Source organism: Egretta garzetta, unplaced genomic scaffold, assembly GCF_000687185.1.
Source record: "Egretta garzetta isolate BGI_Z169 unplaced genomic scaffold, ASM68718v1 scaffold154, whole genome shotgun sequence".
Taxonomy (NCBI): domain Eukaryota; kingdom Metazoa; phylum Chordata; class Aves; order Pelecaniformes; family Ardeidae; genus Egretta; species Egretta garzetta.
In genome coordinates this window covers 4,003,526-4,020,301 of record NW_009259600.1, presented here as the reverse complement: position 1 = coordinate 4,020,301, position 16,776 = coordinate 4,003,526, and the positions used below count along the sequence as shown (strand labels likewise).

Below are 16,776 nucleotides of genomic sequence, written 5' to 3'. Positions count from 1 at the left end.
GGGAACAGGAGGTCATTTTCAGGGCTCACCTACATTTTTCTCCTTCCTCATTACATGTCACTCTAGAAGACCATGGGCAGTGCTCCTGTATGGTACATAACTTGGTTCTACCACCTGCTTGTTTGCAGATGTTGTGACCACTCTCTTAGTTCATACTAAGTATTACGCTTTTGCAGTGGCTTACTTCCTCTGGGTTGTACTGCTGCTACTTTTCTTATACTAATACATTGAAGTCTAAAGAAGCAGAATTTTATCCTTCTATGACACAATTTGCCTTGAGAAAGTCCATACAGTGAGTTGGTAGCAAAATGGGGAGTGGAACGGTAAGGCTGATCAGTGCCCAACTTTCCTGACACTTTTATGTATGACTGAATCAGAGCAGTTTAAGCAGTGTCTGCGTGGGAGATGGGAAGGGTATTGCATCTCTTCCGCCACGTAAGAGCCTGATGGATACGTTTAAAATCTTGCAAAAACTGAGGGTTGGTTGGTTGCTGGAATGGACTCCTGGCTGGTTATATCATGGTATGGTGCAACAACAACAGCCGCAAGATATATTTATACTTGGCCCAGGGCAGCTTTTTCCTATAGCGCTTGATATTCTATCAAATATAAAAAATGTCTTTATATTTCTGTTCTAGGTAGTGCATTTATTTCTGTCTTTTTCCTAAAGAAGACCATGAGGGCTGCTGATATATTGGGTAAGTCAGCATTTGCTAATATGGACATGTGTGTCACCATATGCTTAGCAAGCTGTAACTCTCACAGCCCCCCACCTTCACAGTCCCACTTTCCTGAGCAAGTGTTTCGAGGCAGATACTTTCAAAATTGGGAAGAAGTGACAAAAAGAGAGGGGATCTTCAATGCATGTGGAAAAGACTGCATTCCCAAATCCTTTGCTCTTATAAACCATAACTCATTCCTTATGTGTCCTTATTGCTCAATTTTATTTCATTGTCTATTTTTGCCTCTGAGGTTGTATTTAGTATTATCTGTATGAGTACAACACAATTTTAATAAAAACAAAGAAACTATGAATTATTCAAATACAAGATTTTTTTTTCTTGCTGCATAGACATTGCACAAAAACTCAAGCTCAATTAAAAGTGACACCTTCCCTTTGATATTAATTTTATCACTTCAAAGAACAAATAATCATATTGTCAATCTTTTGTTGGAAAACACGGTCTTCACTGTAAAAGCATGTCAACATTTTGTCTGTGTCCAGGATTTCTTTGCATATCAAAACTGCTCTGCTTAAACCCAGTAATAGTGAGAGACAAGCATATTTCAGGGTTTGGGCTTTACACAAGCCATCTCGGCTGCGACAGTGCACCTGATGTTGCTGTGGGGAGACATCTGTTCAGTATTACTCCAGGAATACTATATAATGGTTTTTTAGGTTTGGGATCCAAGTTAGACAGCTATATTCAAAATCCCCCCTCCCTTGACTGATCATGTTTCCCTTATGGCTTTATACATTGTGTGTTGCTTTAACTAGTGTTCAAACACTGATTTATTTTATTTCTGTGAGTTCAACTTTGCAAGAAGGATTTAACAATGTTGCTACATTCCATAGGAATGAGCTGTATGATGGGAAATATGGTGATGTTTTTGCAAGCACATAAATATAGAACAGTTTTGCTTTTCCAAAGGAACTGTGTGCAATAGCAATGCCAGCAAAGTCCTCCGGATGTGCTTTGTTTTGTATTCCTGAGCCTTGTATTCCACACTAATTTATAGGTTTGCCAAGAATTTTAAAGATTACTTGAAAAAAAAATTGATTAGCTAATATCTTCCTTAATCCAATACAGCTTATGAGCTCAGGATCGGCTCACTTCTATCTCAGTACCTCAATGAACATCTGTGTTTGTCAGCTGGCTGTCCACAAGGCAGAACTTCCAGATTTTTATTAAAAGCACAATAATGAAAGCTCGACCTTGAAAAGGGGCCCTGGCAACCTAATGGCTGCACAGTCTTTTGCAAATCAACCTTTTATAAAACAGTTCATAGGTCTGCAAATACAACAGGGAGCAGCCAAAAAGTTGGCTTCACGACAGCTTCACACGAGCATTGGACTGGAACGTACCTGTTGCGCTTAACGTTTCCAGGGCAGGTCCGTAGCTGGTGCAGACCTCTGCAGCCACACCGACTTCAGGAGAAGCGTGTTTATTTACCCTGGTTAATGATCTAGCTGTCTGCCGCAGTTAAGAAACCTCTCCTTTCAGTTTAGGGTAAGTTTATGTGACCTGCTTTGTGCCTGTGAGAAATACAAAGGATCAATTCTCCTTTGTCGTGCACTTGGTATTAGAATTGAGAGTATTTGCAAATGCACTGCTGAGTTGGATCCCTAATTCACTGAGGCTTTACTGACAGCTTTTTTCATATTTCCAAAATCCTTTGAGTCTTTAACAAAAATTACACTAGATAAGACCACAAATGCAAGGCAACCCAATTACCTAAGTCCAGATCTGATTAAATTGACTTAATTTTTCTTTTAGAAACTATTTCCAAGTCAGCTGCAGAGCAAGGCTGACCATGATTGATTACCAGATATTGTATTACCAAAATAACGTGTCCTTTTCTTTAAAGGAGGAACACTGTCAGTAACAGGGACATACTTATTGGTGACATTTGCTCCAAATGTACCCCAAGAGCTCACAGCAAGACGAGTACAGAATTACTTAGTGAGCTGGCCTTTTTTGGTATATTTGGTGAGTATCTGGTTCATACTACTCCCTAAATCAGAAAAACTGGGGTTATTGGGCTTTTTGCAGCATTATGAATTAGTGGCAGAAAAACAGCTCCTGAAGATAAATTGTGTGATTTTTGTAGGAGAGAGAGCAAGTCTCTGGGTCATCACTCCAGTCCCCAAGCTGAAAATACACTGAACCAAAAGATGTCTTTCGAACTACATGCCAGGGGAAAGTCACGGTTGTGCAGGATTAACAAGAATGGAAAGATTTTCGGTTTTAGTGGGCTTGAGGAAAAACCTAAATAATTGGCTTTGCTTGTATTTCCTATATATGTGTTCATGCCACCCTGTCTGCATGTACATCTGAGTTACAGTGCTTTTCTGGAATGTGATGGATTTGTGTTTTTAAAAATCAGGCTATGTGTGCTCTTGGTCCTGCTTTTTTTATTTCATATCACCCTGTTTTATCCCCATGTTGCTAAGCCTGGCCTAAAGGAGCTTTGTATGGAGCTGTGGAGAGGAGGCCTGCTTCAATACAACTGAGGTTAATCTGAACCTGAGTTTGAATTTAAATACAAAAATACCATTTTGATTAAAGTATTGGTATACAAACTTCAAATATCATACATCATCTTTGAGGTATTTAATTAGCATCAGGAACAAGACCAGAGTGAGTAGGAGGAATTTCTCTCTCTCTCTTTTCCTCTGGAATGCTGAAAATTTGTTCTTCCAGCTGAATGTAAAAGATGCAGTTATAGGAGCTTCAGAAGCAGTTGCTTTTTTTCCCAGTAAATTGACTCACTTGGGTTAGATTATTACGTGCCTGGGCTTTTCTCAGTAGGAAGCTCAGTTAGAAAGCCACTGAGTAGACAGTTTAGGGACCTTAAACTAACTTTTAGCCAACCTGCCAGCTTTAAGTACATCTTAACTATCCATGAGACTATTGATTAAGCAGAAAGTACATGCTAACACAAAAAAAATCTTGATCCTCTTGCTCAATTCTTTGTGCATATTAAAAGATCCTGAAAGATGGTGATACAGCTCAGTGGAAGAAATTAATGATCGTGCTACATAAATCATAACGTGTACTTTCAATCGGGCAGTAGAGAGGCTTTTCAAGGCAATGCCCAAGAGTTTTGGGGTACTCAGTAAGGGCAGCTTCAGCCTCAACAAGAGCTTCAGCAAATCCCTGTAATCAGCAGAGGGGAGAGAGACTTCTTTACGAGGTGGTTCAGAACAGGGGTCTTGGTCCTCACTGGAGGACCCTCTCTCTTTCCTGCTGTATATCTCTCTATTATTTTTTCTGAATATCTCCCTTCTACCATGCAGTTCCACCTACAGATACTAAAACAGCCTTGCATTTTAGGGACTGATTTTAAATTGCTGCCTAACCCGTTTGTGTAGAGGTGGTGGAGTGAGAAAACTCTCAATCTATGCCCAGTGACACCAGAAATCTCTGCGCTGTATGGTCTTCACATTTTCTTAAAATCAACAGGTTGCTGGAAAAGGGCTTTTCCCCATCTGAGGACTTTTTTGACTTTGTTTCAGGAAAGGTTAATAAGAACACGTCTGGATGCCTTATCAGGAGGCGCTAGGTAACCCCTGGACTTCCTTTCCCCTCTTCTCTTTTTTACTTGCCTCAGCCAGCATCCAATCCTACATGTACAGCATGGGTTGCGGGGAAGGATGGAGCAAGTACATAGCAAATCTTGTTGACTCAACAGCCTATCAAGCTTTATTTGTTCCTTCTGCTCCCTGGATTCATCTGTTTTGAGCTTCTGTCCAAAGAAGAGGGAGGAATGAAAGGCTCCGCAAGAGACACCAAGATACCAGCCTGAGTATCCTGGTATGCTGCTGGAAGTTCAAGCAAACCCTGCTGTGAACATTCTCTTTGGGCAGCTCTTCATAATTGTTTGTAAGATGCCTAGCACAGGTTGGCTGCTGAGATATATAAAAGTGCAGCAGAAGTTGCAGTTTCCAGTATAAATATATAGCGAGGAGAGAGTACAGCAGTATAATGCAGTCCAACAGTCTTTCTAAAAGCAGCCCTGAAGTATGGTCTGCTGAGAAATACAAAGCCCCAATGGTACAAAATGTTCAGTGTGGGTGATAAACCATCCCCACGTGGCACTCCACGGCACCAGAGGAGTTCTGCAGAAATAGCCACACATAGTTCCCACATGAGACAAATTTGAGTCACCTTCTGAGACTTTGCCATAGCATAATCATGTCTGAGCAAGAATGACTATCCTAGCTTGTTTTTTTTCTCTTTTGCTTATGTGCACTTTGAGTCACTACGGAAGATATCAATTATAGATGAAGCTCTTAGGTTTCCCTAAACAGAAGCATAGTGAGTATTGGCTTGTTAATATTTAATCACAGTAAAATCAGGTTCAAAGCATTTCTGCTTTTCCTTCAAAGTACCTAGAACACCCTCCTGGTTCATTGGTCCCTATGTTGCTGTATATCCCAGGAAAACAGTTGAGGCAGACAATGTGATATTTTGTTCTGGTGCCTTCTGGTAATGCTTAGAAACATGGAAAACATCATGATTATAAAAAAATGTTGATGAGATGTGGGCTTGAGGAGGCTTCAGCAGAGATTAGTTGTAATAGCAAAAATGATGGTAAGCAGGTCAAGTTCCTTCAATTACTCTAAACAGAATATGTGAAGCTGATACAATCTACGCACTTCCCATTCCTGGACTTTGTATTTAACACTATCACAGCTATCAACTATGAGAGCGAGCACTGTTTGGGTAATTCTCAGGATACAATTCTAGGTAACAGCTGGGGGGGGGGTCCCTGTCTCTGTGAGGTCCTGTTAGGAGCCATGCACTCTGCCTGCAGTGTGACTCAAGGTGATGGCCTCTCCCTTGTCTTGTGATTAAAGGTGACCTGTTGGTGGGTCACTGAGTGGCAGAGAACCATGGAAGAATAGTTTGGCTGCTGGACAGCACAAGGTGAGAACTAATTGTTTGAATTTCATGCTTAGTGTGCGAGACTTGACAGCTGAGTAAACTTAAATAGCCCTGAAAAACAAACATCAGCTTTCTCCCCAGGTTTGGCCACAGGACTGCCATCTCTGGCCCTGCACCACTGCTTCTCTTGGGGCTTCCCCAGGAGGAAGAAGCAGCCAAGCACAGAGACCTCTGTGCCCTTCTAGAGCTGCCATCGGGGACTCTTTTGTGTCCTTTGGATGGTTTTGCTTGGCTGTTTCCTTTCAGAAGTGAGTCTTCTCAGTGCGTGCATTTGCTTTTAAACAGGAGGAGATCACAGTGGAGCTTTATGGTAGCTTTAGCAAGAGAAGAGCTGATGACAGGATGAGGACTGATGGAGTGGTGGACAGAGCCATGAGCAGTGATTTGGCTCAGTCGAGGTCGGTGGTGCTCGTCACTACGGAAGATATCAATTATAGATGAAGCTCTTAGGTTTCCCTAAACAGAAGCATAGTGAGTATTGGCTTGTTAATATTTAATCACAGTAAAATCAGGTTCAAAGCATTTCTGCTTTTCCTTCAAAGTACCTAGAACACCCTCCTGGTTCATTGGTCCCTATGTTGCTGTATATCCCAGGAAAACAGTTGAGGCAGACAATGTGATATTTTGTTCTGGTGCCTTCTGGTAATGCTTAGAAACATGGAAAACATCATGATTATAAAAAAATGTTGATGAGATGTGGGCTTGAGGAGGCTTCAGCAGAGATTAGTTGTAATAGCAAAAATGATGGTAAGCAGGTCAAGTTCCTTCAATTACTCTAAACAGAATATGTGAAGCTGATACAATCTACGCACTTCCCATTCCTGGACTTTGTATTTAACACTATCACAGCTATCAACTATGAGAGCGAGCACTGTTTGGGTAATTCTCAGGATACAATTCTAGGAAACAGCGGGGGGGGGGGTCCCTGTCTCTGTGAGGTCCTGTTAGGAGCCATGCACTCTGCCTGCAGTGTGACTCAAGGTGATGGCCTCTCCCTTGTCTTGTGATTAAAGGTGACCTGTTGGTGGGTCACTGAGTGGCAGAGAACCATGGAAGAATAGTTTGGCTGCTGGACAGCACAAGGTGAGAACTAATTGTTTGAATTTCATGCTTAGTGTGCGAGACTTGACAGCTGAGTAAACTTAAATAGCCCTGAAAAACAAACATCAGCTTTCTCCCCAGGTTTGGCCACAGGACTGCCATCTCTGGCCCTGCACCACTGCTTCTCTTGGGGCTTCCCCAGGAGGAAGAAGCAGCCAAGCACAGAGACCTCTGCGCCCCTTCTAGAGCTGCCATCGGGGACTCTTTTATGTCCTTTGGATGGTTTTGCTTGGCTGTTTCCTTTCAGAAGTGAGTCTTCTCAGTGCGTGCATTTGCTTTTAAACAGGAGGAGATCACAGTGGAGCTTTATGGTAGCTTTAGCAAGAGAAGAGCTGATGACAGGATGAGGACTGATGGAGGGCTGGTGGACAGAGCCATGAGCAGTGATTTGGCTCAGTCGAGGTCGGTGGTGCTCGGCTCTACCTGCCACTCTAGGGGTCAGAGTGAGGTGGGAGAGGGAGTGGAGCACCAGAGCTGGTGTGATGGGGCAGATTGAGCCAGCGACTGTCCCTGGGCTTGTTTTCAGATTATTATTCTTGCGTAGTTCAAAATCTAAGTCACAGGGCAGATGATGGTGCTTCCTTCTATTCGCATTGTCATTAAAGTTGTCTAGGGGTTGTAAAATTAATCGGTACCTGAGGTGTAGTTGGCTGCCTACCATAGGGCCACCTTGTGGGTTTCTGCACACTCTGTGGCAACCAGTCTGAGGGTGTGGGAGAGGTGATGGATGCTCAGGTTTGCACTGGGATCAGCAGGTCTCAGTGCTGTGTCACCTGGTGCCATGGCCCCATCCCAGTCACACCATACCGTGTGCAAGTCCTGAACTGGCACGACATGGAAGAGGATACCTGGGACTTCTCTGGAACTTCTTTCTTAGCCTGGGTACCTTTGCATGTGGGGAATTTTTATTTAGCACAGCTTTCTTCCATCCTGTGAGCAATTCTTCACTGTTAAAACAGCAACTGAAGTCATTTGGAGGCTGTTGTAGCTGCAGCCTGATAACCTGATATTCCCCTCTGGCCCTAAGATGTGTTTGCCAGTGGCATGAAGAGCGAAGCTGCTACCTTTACTTCTCTTCTCGAGTTCCCTCAAAACCCTGGCGTAGTTTTCCACAGGGAGGCCAAGATGAACTCACATGTCCGCAGATCTTAACACGGCTTCTGCCTTGGTTCCTGATTCAGACATTCCCAGTGTTACACTGTTGAATAAAGCTGGGGGGGCTGACCAAGTCACTTACTGTGAGTCTGAGGCAATGGCCTCCGCTCTACCATCTGGTGGCCCAGCTTTCACCTCTGGGTGCAAGCCTGGTGGGGAGGGATGTCGCTTTGGAGGGAGATGAGACCAGCACTCCACAAGAGATTGCGAAGATTATTAAACAAGGATTAGTCCAGGAAAGTTTTTTTTGTAAGCAACAGCAAAATACTTTATTATATTCAACACATTTTACAAAAAAAAAGAAACAAAACCAAACACGAAACCAAAGAACTTTGCTTTTTTTTTAATCTTGTGATAAATATTTGGCATTTTTTAAAGCAAGGTGATATAAAATCCAAATTTGTGTTTTTAAGGTTCTGAGATGCAATTGTCTCGCATCATAGAATCATCATCATAGAATCATTTGGTTGGAAAAGACCTTTAAGATCATGGAGTCCAACTGTACCTGTCCACCACTAAACCATGTCCCCAAGCACCTCATCTACCCGTCTTTTAAATACCTCCAGGGATGGGGACTCCACCACGTCCCTCAGCAGCCCATTCCAGTGTCTGATAAGTCTTTCAGTGTTTCAAGTTCCGTGTTTCAGTGTTCAAGTTCTTTCCCTCGGTTGTCTTTGGGAGCAAGGAATCAGTGTGAAGGTAAATAAAAAATTAATTAAAGCATAATTATGTTCTGTTCATATTTTTGAACACTACTAAACTGGGGGAGGTGTGAGAGTGGTAGAGAATTTTAGTAACTGCATGTAGCTGATGACTGCTTTCCTGCTGCAGTCACTCTCCAAAATGAGAAATCAGCTATGTTACATTATATAACCGCCACCAGTAACCATTCAGTTGCTTCTTTGGAAATTTCATCAGCGCAACACCCAGGTCTTTTTGAGTCTAGAGGTGCCTTATGGCGACTGTTGGTTTAAGAGTGCAGTGGCATTACAAAACATAAATTAGTATGTTGGTGATTAAACCAAGGAGATAGACATGAGGTTTATCTATGACTTGTTTTGTTGGCAAAAAATTACAACAGCCAGATCCATTAATGATGACAATCTCGTTTTCTGTCTTATTTCCCCCATCTGATTACTTTCCAACGCGTACAAATGGAATTCTCTTTCTCCATGCAGTCTCTAAGGCTACCAGGCCTCTGAGCACCTCTCAGTGCAGAGGTCCATCATCCCTGTTTTCATGAGTCTTCTGGGCTTCACAAAAGCCTTTTGGCTATTGCAGTTGCTATTTTCTTCAGGCATGGAGGGGTATTTGGGCAACATGGGTAGGAGGGAGAATACCCATGCTTCTGAGATGTCAAAAGGCAAGAGTTACTAAGGGCATCTGCAAAGAGACACATTAACAGCAAGTCAGTAAATTTAAGTGTCTGTCATTTAGCTGTCAGGTGTTATTGAAGGAGCAAGTTTGGACCATGCACAGCATAGGTAAAGCTGCTTCAGAAGCTGCAGATGTCCTGCAGCGTGGTCTGCTCATGTGTCATTGAGCTTTTCAAGGTAAACTCCTGACAGGTACCTGTGATTTGAGAACGACCACATGAAATAAATGTTTTTCTCCTCATGATATACAGCAGAAAGTTTGAACAAAAAAACCAGTATTTGGAGGGATTTTTTTCTGGTAGGACTAGGGAGAAGGGCGGAAAGGGTAACAAAAATAAGCTTGCATGTCACAAAGAATGACACTAGGAATACCACAGCTAGAAGGAGAGACTGCTGTTCCTCCAGGTAAGTGCTTTACTCCATAGGAATTGGAGGTTCTGTAAGAATTATTACCAATAAACACAAGTATCTTTGCTGTTACATTAAAAAAGCCTTCTGAACGCTACCAGTGATAAAATATGGCTAGGAGTGCAGAAAGAAAAACTAAAGAAATCAGAAATGCTCAAAGTTTAACTTCTTCTATAATAGGGAAGATAAATGACAACAATTGTTTGATAGCTCAGTCAACTGGTAATAAGATTAGTTTTTAGCAGAAGATGCTTCATAAAGTAATTTGCCTTTGAACTGGTAGAGCAGAGGAAATGTGACATCTCAAAGACTTTGAATGAAGCATTTATTACATAATTTCACAGCTCTAACTTTCTTCCCTTTTATTTTCAGATTTTAGAAATTATAATATTCTGCATTCTCCTCTATTTTTACAAAAGAAAGGCAGTGAAGCACATCGTGGTTTTGTTAATGATGGTAGCACTACTGGGTAAGAGCATATTATTCACTTCAATGTTCCTGTCTGTTACTTGCTAATTCCTTGTCACTCAGTCTCCCCAGCTAGTTTAGATTAGGGACATTTCAAAGCAGCGTGCTGAAGGAGAATCATTGAAACTTTTCACATGATTCTTGCTGTGGTCTCTTGTTGAAGAGAAAAGCTGATTATGAAACATAGTTCCTCTGCTTATTTCTGGGACTATTTCTTCTTACAGATTTCCTGAAATTAATATGCTGTGTGCAATGGTATTCTGAAGCTTTCTTTAAGTAACACTTTAGCTTTAGATCCTGGGAAAGGGGACTGTTTGCAACTTTGGTTTGGAGAGCAGGCTATCTGTGAAAATTGGTTCTTTAAAATAGAGCAGCTTAAGAGCTTGTAAGTGCTCTGTAAGCAAATGCAGTGATTTGCTGTGACTGTACGGGAACTTTTCTTTGAATTATCTATGCCTGTTTGCATATGCAACATTTCGTACTTTACCACCTTTCCAGAAGCATAGCAAGAACTCAGTGAGCCACTGAAGTTTGCCTTCTCATTAACATTGCCACTATGAATCCTCAGGGAAACAAGGGAGATCATTTTATCAGGCAGCTTTCAATAAAGTTAAACTTGAATCAGTTTTGAAAAATGTCAGGAGGCTATCTCTAAAGTTCTGCTGCTTGCAGGAGTATATTAAGAATTTGTTACCACCCTGTGTCTTCTCCCATTCTTGCCTTGTCAATTCTCCATAAAACCCTGATGAGACACAACATTTCTTTCATTGAAATGAAAGGTGCTTGAACTGTGCCACTGATGTCAATGCTTATATTTTCACTGAGTTCAGCGGGTGCATGTATCAGCCTGCAAAGACTTATTAAGCCCATTTCTAATGGAGCTGGTCATGAGTGTTATGATAAAACAGAATTTCACTAAAGTTTGCCACTTACACAATTTGGATTTAACTGAATGTGAAAAACCCTCACAGATTTATTAATGGCCTTCCTTCAGGTCCCTGACTGGTTTCTTACCCACCTGAAAAGCTCAGACTTTCAGATCAACATTTTTGGGACAGTCTTCCCATTTAAGCTTCCCAGCCCTAGGAACATTAGAATCTGTAGCTCTGCAGAAGCCTTGAAAGATTTCCATGCATGAGGCAGAGATGGAAGAGCCCCAAAAGCCTTAGGACTAACTGTTTGACTGCTCTTGGTTTGGAGGAGTGAAGTGTGAGTCCAGCCCTCCCTCAGCTCCTAGCACGGAGACTGGGAGCATCGGCAGAGCTCACCTGAGCTACTCTGCAGCTTCCAACCCTGCCATAAGGAGTGTGAAGCACTGCACGCTCCTGCACAATGAATGGGTCCAGCCTACTTGTCACATAGATGGAAGCCTGAAGACCCCCTGGTGGGCTCTTACACCTGACTGCTCCAGTTCTTGGCAGACCCACCATGATGCCATCTTGGGCACAGCAATCATGAAACGATAGAGTTTTCGATTCTTGGAGAAGTAAGGAGGGGGGGTCAGCAAAACTGTTACCTTGGACTTCCAGAGGGCAGACTTTGGCACGTTCAGGTCCCTGGTTGACAGAGTCCCTTGGGAGGCAGTCCTGAAGGGCAAAGGAGTTCAGGAAGGCTGGGCATTCTTCAGGAATGAAATCTTAAAGGCACAGGAGTAGGCCATCCCCATGTGCTGAAAGACGAGCTGGTGGGGAAGAAGACCATCCTGGTTGAACAGAGAGCTTTAGCTGGAACTCAGGAGAAAAAGGAGAGTTTGTGATCTTTGGAAGAAGGGGCAGGCAGCTCAGGAGGACTACAAGGATGTCATGTGGTTATGCAGGGAGAAAATTAGAAGGGACGAAGCTCAGCTAGGACTTAATCTGGCTACTGATGTAAAAGACAATAAAAATATTTCTGTAAATACATCAGCAACAAAAGAAGGGCTAAGGAGAATCTCCATCCTTTAGTGGATGAAGGAGTAAACATAGTGACCAAGGACAAGGAAAAGGCTGAGGTTCTTAATGCCTTCTTTGCCTCAGTCTTTAATAGTCAGACCAGTTGTTCTCAGGGTACTCAGCCCCCTGAGCTGGAAGACAGGGAGAGGTAGCAGAGAGAAGCCCCCATAATCCAAGGACAAATGGTTAGCATCTGCTGCTTAGACACATAGTCTATGGAGCCAGATGGGATCCACCCAAGGGTATGGAGGGAGCTGGTGGAAGTGCTCACCAAGCCACTTTCAATCCTTTATCAGCAGTCCTGGCTAACCAGGGAGGTCCCAGTTGAATGGAAGTTAGCAAAAGTGACGTCCATCTACAAGAAGGGCTGGAAGGAGGATCTGGGGAACTACAGGCCTGTCAATCTGACCTCAGTGCCAGGGAAGGTTATGGAGCAGATCATCTTGAGCGGCATGTTCAGGACAATGAGGTGATCAGGCCCAGTCAGCATGGGTTCATGAAAGGCAGGTCCTGCTTGACCAACCTGATCTTCTGAGACAAGGATGACCCACTTAGAGGATGAGGGAAAGATTGTGAATGTTGTCTACCTAGACTTTAGTAAAGTCTCTGACAGTGTTTCCCACAGCATTCTCTTGGAGAAACTGGCTGCTCGTGGCTTGGACGGGAATACTCTTTGCTGGGTAAAAACCTGGCTGGATGGCTGGGCCCAAACAGTGGTGGCAAATGGAGTTAAATCCAGTTGGCGGCTGGTCACAAGTGGTGTTCCCCAGGGCTCAATATCAGGGCCAGTTCTGTTCAATATCTATCAATGATCTGGACAAGGGCATTGAGTGCACCCTCAGTAAATTTACAGATGACACCAAGCTGGGCAGGAGTGTTGATCTGCTTGAGGGTGGGAAGGCTCTACAGAGGGACCTGGACAGGCTGGATTGATGAGAATTGTATGAGGTGTAACAAGGCCAAGTGTCGGATCCTGCACTGGGTCAACACAACCCCATGCAACGCTACAGGCTTGGGGAAGAATGGCTGGAGAGATGCCTGGCAGAAAAGGACCTGGGGGTGCTGGTCAACAGCCGGTGGAATATGAGACAGCAGTGTGCCCAGGTGGCCAAGAGGACCAACAGCATCCTGGCTTGTATCAGGAATAGTGTGGCCAGCAGGAGTAGGGAAGTGATCATCCCCCTGTACTCGGCACTGGTGAGGCTGCACCTCAAATACTGTGTTCAGTTTTGGGCCCTTTGGTTCAAGAAGGACATTGAGGTGCTGGAGCATGTCCAGAGAAGGGCAACAAAGCTGGGGAGGAGTCTGGAGCACAACAAAGAGGCTGAGGGAACTGGGGCTTGTTAGCCTGGAGAAAAGGAGTTCAGGGGACATCTTATCCCTCTCTACAACTACCTGGAATAAGGTTGTAGCAAGGTGGGTGTTGGTCTCTTCTCCCAAGTAACAAGCAATAGGACAAGAGGAAATTTTCCTAATTATTCTATTCTAAATTATTCTATGATTCTATGATTCCATGATGGCTGCCCCAAGCAAGGTCAACACATGGCTCTGGTAGACCTGGGCCATTGGGCTGTGTAGCCCTGTGTGCTTATTTTGCCGTGGAGCCTGCCAGCCCTGATGCCTCTGGTGCCGAAAGGGCACGTGGAGCTCCTGAAGAGCAGCAGGGCTGCAAACCCGTGCCCCGGTGGGCACTAACTGCAATTTGGTGGTCAGGCTGCAATCAGTGAAAAATAACATTTTCAGCTGGTGGCTGCTGAGGTTTTGGTGAACGTATGCAGCTTCAGGAAAAAAATGTGCCATTATTTCTGCTCTATTAAAAAAGACACAAACAAACAAGTCCTGGTTCATGGGAACTTTTGAAATACTGACATTCCTTCCAGGAGGAAACCCAGAACTGTGACTGGCTCTGGTTCCTGCAGCCGTCCCAGTGCCTGGTGGTCCCCACGAAGCTATGCTTAGAGCCTTCTGCTTGCTCCCCGACCTTTCTGCTGAGCTAAGGGTGGGGAGCCGAGAGAGGGCCCAGCAGCTTTGCTCCCAGCTGTCTGACACATGCACTGCCCTCGGAGGGCCCTGGCAGCAGGAGGGGTGGACGAGGCTTGGGGTGCCTGTGCAGCAAATTCTTGGTGGCAGCTTGTGGAAGAGCATTTCTGCCTTTTCTCGTATCTGCACAGATACATTTCTGGTGGAGGGTTTGTACAGATGTAAATGAAATGTAGAAAGGTTACTTTAAAAAGAAGGCAGCCTTTGCACTTCATTGGATATGAGAGCTACTCTCATGATGAAGAAAATACAGAGGTGATTGGAAAATCCACAAACGGTTTGCTTAGTACAACTCTGCAAGTTCATTTGGTGAGAATTATCTTACCTCATGTGCATACTGGGAGTTACCATAACTTTGGGGAAAATATTGCAGATTAAAGTGGGATTTCTGAGTTTCCTGCCCTAACAGCTGGAAAGTGACATCATTTGTCACACTAGCTTTTGGGGGGTGGGGTGGGTCATTCTATCAGAGATAGGAAAACCATTTCCTAGGTTTTGAAACTTATTCCAGGGCTACTTCAACTAAAAAGATCATTTCACTTTTCAAAAAAAACCAAACCAACCAACCAAAAAACCCCAACCAACCCCTGATGTTTTCTTTTCTGGTTTGTTAAAATTATAAGGGATGGAAACTGGCCTTTCATCAGAAACAATTTTTCAGCAATTGGTTGTAATTGGTTGTAGTAACTCCCCCATGCAAATCTCAGTTTTTATGTAGGCTGCTTGTTGGAGCTTGAGTGTATTTTTTGGAATTTTTTTTGTACCACTGCAGGCCAGGATTTGACCTCCCCTGCTCACTTTTACTGCTGTGTTTGTTGAACTGCTGCACCTATTTCCATTACAGAGCAAGAAGTAAAGCACTAAGTGGAAAGATTGTCATGAAAACAGTGAATTTGGTGAACAGGATCATCACACGATACATGCAACTCTTAAACTCCCCCTGAACTTTTGGACTTGCTATAAGAAAACTGCTTGCAATCAAAACCACAGAGCTTCTTCTTCCCCCACCTTTTCTCCCAACCCTTGGCCTGAACTTCTTGCGCAGTGCAGCTCTCCTTGCCAATCTGAATTTTGCAGTTAGAGGAGGATGAATCAGACCACCGAAATCCAACACTCCTCAGCTCTGGAAGAGGGTGGAACTGGATCCCAGCTGGGGGACGGTGCTCCTGACAATTAATTACCTTTCTTCAAAGGTCATCTCTGCACCCTGACTCTTCTTATCATTTTTGGTTGCTTTTGAATTTGTTACGTTTTATTTGCAGTAATCACAGCCTGCTTGGGTTAGCTTCGGCAAACCAAGAGCACACTCCAAAAGGCAATCTAAAGTAACTCTTAGCTGAACTGTCAGCCCCTTTTCTAAAAGATGTATATTGCAAGACTTCTCTGAACCGGCAACGTGTATTAAAACCATTGCCGGCTGTCTGAGATTTGTTTGTGGTGATGCAATGACAGTGACTAAATGGATTGAAAACACACTGCTGAAGTATTCTATTCAGTGGGTTAAATCCAGTAATGGTCTGAAAATCCTGGTCCCTGAAATGAAACACAGGCCCCTGTGTTGGTTGTCTGCTCTCTGTACAGAACCAGTGGGGAGACCTAGGTGCTTCGTGATGTGACCCCAGACATCAGCTTTGGCCAGCTCCCGTCTCAGCCAAGAAATCCTGAGGGTGAGGAGTTATTGTAGGCAGCTGGTGTCACATGTAGGCTGCTATGAGGAGGTATCCCAGCTGCTTTGAACAGATAAGGACACCTCTCAGCACTCTCCTGAATAATGCAACCTGGGCTCCAAAATAGCAGCTGGAGCTACATAAAGTATGTCTGGAAGGTGTGGAGGCCGTTGCACCACCTCTGACTGGTACTCTGGTGTTTAGGACACGTGCCCAGCAGTGGGAAATGGATCTGGTTCTTTCCTCAACCTGAGCTCAGCCTCTCTCATGCAAGCCTTACCTTGCAAGAGTTTATCTAACTCTAACATCAGCTACCCTGTTGAAAATGGGGAAACTTTGAGTTGAATGAAGGGTTGCAGGCCTTAGGGCTACAAGAACTTCCAAGCGAAACACAAAGCACATGTGGAGTTAAGGCCACTCTGAGTTTAGGCAGTAGCTTAGCAAGTGTTTATAAATTCACAAGCTTGGCTTTAGGTGCCCAAATCCTACCTCAGTGTGTCTTTAGGCAATCTGCTCTGTGACTTTGACCTGGCACCCCGTCCTCCCTCACTGATGCTCTGAGGTCCGGCTGTGAATCCTGCCCTGCTAATCTCTCCCCTTCCCTTTCAGCATCACTGACTGTCATTGCTGTAAAGGCTGTGGCCAGCATGATAACACTCTCTACAAAGGGGAAAATGCAGCTAGCCTATCCTGTTTTCTATATCATGATTGTTTTAATGGCAACTTCTTGTGCTTTCCAAGCCAAGTAAGTAAGTTTCTATTTATCTCCTAACCTTCGTACCCATTTAATCTGTCAGTTCTGTTCAGTACTGATAGACACTCCAGATCCAAGTTGCACTTAAAGGCAACAAACTCCTGGCAGAGCCTTGACAGATGCATGAATTGCCTACAGCTGATTATATTGTTTATTTAGGCCTTATTTCTCAGTTTATAATTGATTAATTACACAGATGCTGCC

General features: G+C 43.8%; 1 protein-coding gene across 1 annotated transcript in view; it reads left to right on the top strand.

The window, feature by feature from the left end:
- NIPAL2 (NIPA like domain containing 2) overlaps window positions 1-16,776 on the top strand; it is a 50,883-nt gene that overhangs the window by 28,174 nt on the left and 5,933 nt on the right. The window contains exons 4-7 of the mRNA XM_035893908.1: window positions 639-698; window positions 2,590-2,711; window positions 10,085-10,181; window positions 16,428-16,563. Coding sequence (XP_035749801.1) covers window positions 639-698; window positions 2,590-2,711; window positions 10,085-10,181; window positions 16,428-16,563 — 415 coding nt within the window. The remainder of the gene's footprint in view (window positions 1-638; window positions 699-2,589; window positions 2,712-10,084; window positions 10,182-16,427; window positions 16,564-16,776) is intronic.